This window comes from Schistocerca serialis, chromosome 2 (assembly GCF_023864345.2).
Source record: "Schistocerca serialis cubense isolate TAMUIC-IGC-003099 chromosome 2, iqSchSeri2.2, whole genome shotgun sequence".
In the NCBI taxonomy this organism is placed as follows: Eukaryota; Metazoa; Arthropoda; class Insecta; order Orthoptera; family Acrididae; genus Schistocerca; species Schistocerca serialis.
In genome coordinates, this window is record NC_064639.1 from 116259550 (window position 1) to 116267720 (window position 8171).

Genomic DNA, 8171 nt, shown 5'->3' on the forward strand with positions numbered 1-8171 from the left:
ACAATCAAAAATATATAAACAAAATTACCATAGCAAAATGTGTCAAATTATTGTTCCTCTTTTGGTATTATCACAAGTATCAACTGTGAATTAAGAACACTTATACTAAATTAATTTTATTTTTTGTGGAATTTGTTAAAACAGTTCCTGTCAGCAGTGAAGCAAAGGAACACTTTGCACTGCTCACATCGTACAAAAGTGAGACCTCTACAGCCTTCTGCTCGGCATTTTGACCTGTTCTGAACGTGGTTCGTCATTTCAGGCAAATGAAGCTTGCTTGCTTTTCTTTTTTCCGTTGGTGGTAGTGGGATGGGACGTCTTGGTCTTTTCCTATCTTGCAAATAATCTTCATCTTCGGAGTCTAGTTCTTGCTCCACAGGTTCAATCAGTAAACTTGACCGTTTGTGAAAATATATCAAATTTTCTGCAATATCAAGCTTGAACTGATAGTATGGCACTCTGTTTCTTTGCAATACCATTCTGCATTGCAGTCTCTCTGTATTCCAACCACGCAGCAGCAATTGCCAAATCAATAAAGTGATGAATCACTCCGATGGTCCATTTGTGGGTCCGGGCTCTCATGCCATACTTTCCCACCATCCTATCTAACAGGTCAACACCTCCCATGTAAGTATTGTATGCCTTTACAACACATGGGCGAGGAACTTCAATGTACTTTTTCTCTTTTTTAGACGACCGAGTGCATTTTTCAATTGGCTCAACACCTGACTCTGTTGAAGCCAAATAAATCGCTCGGTTGTCAAGCCATTTGATAATTGCTAGGTTCCCGTCATTCCTTACCACCTGAACATGGCTGCCTCTTGTTTTTCTCATTGTTGCATCTTCCTCAAACCGTGTACTTCTGGGAATGCGACTCTGCATTATTGTGCCAGTGGCAGTAATGTTCCTGTCTCTCAGTAACTTGTCCAGGAGGGAAACAGAAGTAAAATGTCTGTCAACATAAATTGATGACTTCTCTGTCAATGTATCACTAGGTTTCAAAACTACTCTGCCTCCTACATCTAACTTCTCTGGAGGGGGCACTTTTTCAGACTGAATTTCTTTCCCTTTTCCTTCATACATACAGAAATCAAGGGGTATGCAATTAGTGTTTGCCATGACAAAATTCTTCAAACCTTCTGGGTTAGGTTTTCCTTTTAAATACTGCTTCATTTTCACTTATCCATGAAACGGAATCATCTCCTCAACGATAGATATTTCCGTTGACCGATGGTTTTCTAAACATCCCTTTCTAGCAGTCTCCAATATTGGTTTCATTTTCCAAAAGTGGTATTGCTTTTCCTGTTCACTAACAGCATTGTCATCAACTAATTTTATATTGTTCCTCAGTAGGTAAAATCTGTCTCTTGAAACATTGTCTGCAACTAGTGGGTACCTACTTTTCCTCTCCCAGCACATTCTTAGAAGTGGTACACCTATAAGTGCTGCAACAATACCCACTCCCCAAGACTTGTGCATTTCTTCTACAGTACAATTTAGTGATTTTCCTGTTTCACTGGCATGCCTATAATTTGTGAACTGAGACATATCCTCAAAAAATGAACCATGAAAGTATTTGCAAAAGTATTCAAATGGTTTCTTGAGTTCATCTGTGGCTACTGATGTGCTGGCAGCAATGTTGGATCGGAGCTTTTTTGGAAGTGCCAAGCACCTGAAAACTAAAAAAAAGGCAAATTAGTGTTTTTAAGTAAACCGTCTAGCAAGAGACCGTAATTTCTTTAATAACACACTTATTCTTGCACATCTGTATGCCTGCAAAACTCGTCTCTTTCTCGGATTTTAGCAAGAGGTGCAGTTTCTTCATCTGATGAATTTTCGTCACTTTGATTTCTTTGTATCAAAGCGTGATCTTCATCATCAGACTCATCAAACTCTACGTCAGACTCATCTGGAACAATTCTGTTGACCAACTCGGTGATCTTTTCATCAGTCAAGCCTGAGAATCAAGCGGAAAACAAATGTAATCTCACTTCCACTGAAGTGAACAAAATCGGCATTGAGTCCCGGGGTATAACATATGACAACCAAAACATTAACTTTTATAAATCCTGTAAAACGTTAATTTATAGTTGACTATTAAGTGAGTATGGTCTGTAGAGCTTTCCTAAGTTGTTAAAGCACGTGAAACCATATGTAATTGATAAAATTTAAATCTTTACCTTTATTTCGCCGAGACATGCTGTGCAGTTCCAGAATCCATATTTTCCAATCTGTGCTGTCACCTAGTGGCGCCGGCAGAAGCACGAACTACCACAGGCCGAAAAAGATTCCACTGTGTACCCGTCCCAGAAGAAAAATAATACCTGGAGGTATCATATATGATACCTGGGGACTAAAGAGGATATAGAGGGTGATAGGTGGCAGTGAGCCCAAGCGTCGCGTTGGACTGTTGCACATGTCGCAGCGCCCGTGTGTCGTCAGGCATTCTCGTGCTGAAGGAGAGGGTTTTCCATGTGTGGGCGAACTCTTGGAATTCGAAATTTGGTTAGAGCACGCTGTTTCTCAGCCACCAACCTAGTTACCTTACGCACCAACATATTACAAGGAACAGTTCGGAGCGCTATAACGGCAGGGGGCTGCAAATTTGTAGACTTGAAGAATAAAGATGTGGCATTTTAATAACTTTTGTTTTATTTAACAAGCTTTAAGAGTTTTCGCATAAAAATCAGAAGGTATACTTTCCAATACGACCTCGTACGACGGTGACCATCTGATGCTGCTTTCAGTCGTTCTTATGGTAGCATATCGCGGCCGATACGACACTGAAGTTTTGCATAGCGTATCGTATCCTGTGCCACAGTAGAAGCAAACCGAACGTGCGTCGTGTCAATTTACAATGTTTGCGAAGCTAAAGCCCCACATTCAATCAATTTCCTATTTACAGATCCGTACACCGAAAATACGCAGTTAAACAGATGCATTACATTATAAATCTCCTCAAATTATGGTAAGATTTGTCGTGGAAAAGTGCAGGAAATACTGTGTCGATGAATAAAACTGTTACCCAAGTATCGTTGAAAGCTGTACACTTTAGTCGGACGTCATATCTAGAGCATCAGTCCTTTACGTGGGAAATGTACAGTAATAAGCGGAATTCAGCGTTCACAGATAGTCAGGATCCAATTTCAACATTAAATAACTGCCCTCTCAGATTTACGCTGTTTAGACACAGCAACGGTGAAAATGTCAAAGGCCGGCCGCTGTGGTCGAGCAGATCTAGGCGCTTCAGTCCGGAACCATGGATGTGTGTGATGTCCTTAAGTTAGTTATGTTTACGTAATTCTAAGTCTAGGGGACTGATGACCTCAGATGTTAAGTCCCTTAGTGGTTAGAGCCATTTGAAAATGTCCAATTTCGCGACATTTCGTGAAAATCCTGTTTAGTGTAATGTCATTTCCACGTTATTTTCAGCTTGTAGCTATGACATCAAAAATCAAAGCAGTGTCGGGCGTACAAATGGATCAAACGGCTCTAAGCACTATGGGACTTCACATCTGATGTCTTCAGTCCCCTAGACTTAGAACTACTTAAACCTAACTAACCTAAGGACAGCACACACATCCATGCCCGAGGCAGGATTCGAACCTGCGACCATAGCAGCAGTGCGGTTGCGGACTGAAGCGTCTAGAACCGCTCGGCCACAGCGGCCCGCGTCTGACAGAGACATATATATACTGTAGAAAAGAGCCCGTGGTAAGAGTTATACGCGTTATGCAGTGATGATCCTTGTCAGAGATAAAACTAAACTACATATTATCTTCTTGTCAAAGGTAAAATCTCTTAAGCGATCCTGCAGAGCTACTGTCCATATGTCGCTAAGTTTCATAGTCTCTTCTTTCCTATTAAAATTGTCACTATGATTAAAAATTTTTGTGGGTTCTCTACATAGCCATGCATAATAGTTCGTTGTCGTAGATAAAATTTTTGTTTCAGAAAGTTTCGCTTCTTGACTTCCTGACTGAAGAGCATTCTCTACTACAGCCGATTTGTCTATTTTTCGTAGCCGACAAAGGCTTTTGTGGTCCTCTAATCGTGTATTGACGCTTCTCTTGGTTGTTCCAACACAAATTTTATATACAAAGAGAGTTCAAAAAGTTTTGCACACTAATTTTTTTTTTTTTTTTTTGGAGGAGGAGAATAAATTTTTTTGTGAACATTCTTGGAACATTTAGCTATAAGTTGGTATATGAAAGTATTTTCTTTTATTTACAGGTGAGCTATAATGGGCCGTGAAGTAGATGCCAGGTTCCGACAACGGTCGGTGATGCAGTTCCTCTTCAAGCCCGGCGATGACTCTGCCACATCCATTCACAGCAAGTTGCTCTCTGTTTATGAGGAGGACACAGTGGATCGCTGCAGAATCCAATGGTGGTTGCAGAGGTTTAAAGAAGGTGGTTTCTCACTACTGGACAATTTACGATGCGGTAGACCATCCACGACAGTGAGTGATGTGAAAAAAAAAGAGACTATTGATCAAATCATCAAAAATGAGAGATGTGCGACGACACGACAGCTTGCTGAAATGACTCGTTTGTCATTGGGTAGTGTGGCATCACTGGTACAGTCAATAGGGTACAGAAAAATCTGTGCACGTTGGGTGCCTAGATTATTGGCAAGAGAAATGAAAACGATGAGGAAGAATGTGTGCGAGGGTCTCATGAAGACCTTTAGTGAAGAGTGCAAACAGTGTTTTGACGTCGTCATTACCCGGGATGAAACATGGTTGTTTTTGTCCGAACCTGAGAGCAAAACCCAATCCATGGAGTGGCGTCATCCAGGTTCACCTCGGAAGAAGAAACCAAGACTTTCACGAACAGCAGGCTGAAAGGTGATGGCCTCCTCCTCCTGGAATCAGTGTGGTGACATTTGCATTGCCTTTTTGGAACCTGACTCCACAATTAACCGGGACCCACACAGATGTCACTGGACAAGCTGCGACGTGCCATCAGACTCACAGACCACAGCTTCAGGGTCAGCTCTTTAGACTACACCATGACAATGCCAAACCCCATACAGCCCTTACGAGGCAGGAGAAAATCAGGAAAATGGGTTGGAAAATTGTTTCTCATCCTACAGGCCTATCTTGGCTGAATCTGATTTTTACCTCTTTGGTCGTCTGATAGGCCCACATGCGCGGTAAAACATTTTATAGTGAGAAAGACCATATTTCCTGTGTCAAGCGATGGTTTAAAAGTAAATCCTCAGAATTTTACCAAAGTGCATTTACATCATGGAAAGAAAGTTGGGTCAGATGCGCCACAGTTGATGGAACATACATTGAGTAGGCTCAATGTATAGCTAAATGTTCCAAGTATGTTCACAAAAAATTTCGTTCTCCTCCTGCAAAAAATAAAAAAATTAGAGACGAATGTGCAAAACTTTTTAAACGCCCTTTGTACGTCACATGTTGACAGAGGGGGGGCTTTTATCCTTTACAGATCGGAATGCTTGAGGTATTTTGTTTGTTGGTCTAAAAACCAGTCTAATATCATGTTTCTAAAAACACTGTCCGATCTGATCTGTTCCTTTTTTTTAATAAAAGGAAGAGAAACTGTATTCTCCCATCGTTGTTTTTCATGCAGTCGCAGAATTCTGTTTACTTCTCACGCCGAGTAGCCATTTTTCTCAAAAGTCTGGTTTGTATTTTTTCATTCGGCGTCCAGGTAATCCGGCGTGGAAATCGTTTCGGCTCTATCGACAAGACTTTTAATGACTCCTCTCTTTTGTTGTGGACATTGATTAGAGTTCTTGTGTAAATATCTTCCGTGTGCGTTACTTTTCGAAAAACCTAATGTTCCATATTTCCATCCGTCTGTCTCATAAGGAAAGTATCCACACGAGGTATTTTGTTGTCATTTTCTGTTTCCATGGCGAACTGCAGTTTTGGATTTATGTCATTTATAAAACCAAATATTTAGTCTAAAGCTTTTTTACCATGTGCCCACGACCTCAAATGTGTCATATACAAACCGATATCAGCGAAATGGTTTCTTATTTACTTTTTATAAAGGTGATGTTCGAAATTCTCGACATGAAAATTAATTTTTTTAAATCTTTGTTGATCCATTATGGACTGTGGGACAATGGCTGGCATGTATTTGTTGATGCAATATGTACCAACAGCCATATGTATTGTAGAAATTTATTTTATGAACTTCTTGTATGCTACCAGTTTCGGCATTACATTGATGCCATCTTCCGGCCCCACACGTTATAGTCGTAAAGTCGCTATACACGGAAGCAGCCATATAACTGGATCTGGAATCAAATCGCTGTGCAAGAGCTCTTCGTGGTCAGGCGACACTGATTCACGGATCCAGTTATATGGCTCCTTTCGCGTATAGCGATTTTACGACTATAACGTGTGGGGCCTGAAGATGGCAGCAATGTAATGCTGAACCTGGTAGCATAAAAGAAGTTTATAAAATAAATTTCTACAATACATACGGCTGTTGGTAAATTATTGCATCAAGAAAAAAAATGAAAATCAACTATCGCAAGACCTAATGGGTTACCCATTACCAAGTACCACTGCCTTGACTAGCCTCGTATGTTATTAATACGTGAATCCAGTCGACATACCAGCTTAAGGCATGCAAAGTCTACTGTGATGTACACATCGTGTACATCACACACAAATGTAATAGATTGACTGGTTCATGTGTGCATCATTTGGTGTGTGTGTGTGTGTGTGTGTGTGTGTGTGTGTCAGAGAGAGAGAGAGAGAGAGAGAGAGAGAGAGAGAGAGAGAGATCTCGTTCGCGTTCCCGCAGACTCGTCAGGTTCACCGCTTTGCGGAGAGCTGTCCACAAGCGGCCCTCCAGACGACCCTCCGGTGTATCGAACCGCCACTCTAATGGCTGAGTCACGGTCGCGCCGGGTCACCGCCAGTCGATACGCGACGCGAGAAAGAAACCCAGACTTCTTCTGCTGTCCTTCATTTCTTCTTTCCACGGGGAAAGAAAACTGGTCATTTACCTCTAAAGCATATTTTCAGATGTTTCATTTTAGTTACTCCCCCGGAAAAAATACAAAACCCTCAAGTACAATGTCATTTTACTTACAACTGAGGTGACAGGTAGTTCATTAATGTTGGAATATTTTCAGTGCAAATGAAACAAAGGTCACAGTAAAGGATGCCGAATCAGTCGCACCGGTACACTGGATACACCCCTCTGAAGGCAACGCAGGCGTGTGTTCTCGCATGTAGACGATCATAAAGGAGCCGAATGGCAACCTGCGTTAGAATGTAGCAAGCACCTTGCGCCTTTTGTTGCAATGCGGCATTGATTCTTGCAGGTTCTGGGGAAGGAGTTAAGTTCCTGCTGCACCATGTTCCATACGTGTTCAATTGTTGAGACATCTGGCAATCTTCTGACCAGGGCAGTTGTTATACACTAGGGCAGTTGATAAAATATTGATATACCGCTATTTTTTCCTAAAATGACGGATATAATTGGACGTTACTTTTATCACACGGGCTATCGGTGTCGAAATGTCGGTATCGAGTGGCAGTATTTATATTTATATTTTTTTCGCTATTTTCGATAAATGCTTGAAGTTGTTCATTTGAAATTATAGTAGAACATAATTTTACCTTCGGAGTCTTACTACTTTTTGAGTTTTCATCGCGTCCAGTCTCTCTCTTTGACTGCGTGAAGCAAGCATAGATGGTACAAAGAAAGCCGCGCTGGGTAGCCGCATGGTCTCAGGCGCCTTGTCATGGTTCGCGCATCTCTCCCCTGTCGGAGGTTCATGTCCTCCCTCGGATATGGGCGTGTGTGTTGTCCTTAGCGTAAGTTAGTTTAAGCTAGATTAACTAGTCTATAAGCCTAGGGACCGATGACCTAAGCAGTTTGGTCCCATAGAGCTTACCACAAATTTCCATTTCCACAAAGAACAAGCTCGATTGCACAGGCAGGCGGCGGAGTGAATGGAATAACAAGATGTCCGATACGAAGAAATAGCTTACAGTTGCCTTAAAAACAGATTTGTAATTCAACTAGTGTGCTATTTCTTCACATCGGTAATCTTCAGAAACAGTTTCTGAAACTGATGGCCGGCCATTGTGGCCGAGCGGTTCTAGGCGCTTCAGTCCTGAACCGCGCTGCAGCTACGGTCGCAGGTTCGAATATTGCCTCGAGCATGGA

At 41.7% G+C, this 8171-nt stretch overlaps 1 protein-coding gene across 1 annotated transcript; it reads right to left on the minus strand.

Moving 5' to 3' along the window:
• Positions 1–432: 432 nt before the first annotated feature.
• LOC126455763 (piggyBac transposable element-derived protein 3-like) lies at positions 433–1173 on the minus strand. Its single transcript, XM_050091527.1, has one exon. It carries the CDS (start codon positions 1171–1173, stop codon positions 433–435), a length of 741 nt encoding a protein of 246 aa, XP_049947484.1.
• Between the last annotated feature and the right edge of the window lie 6998 nt (positions 1174–8171).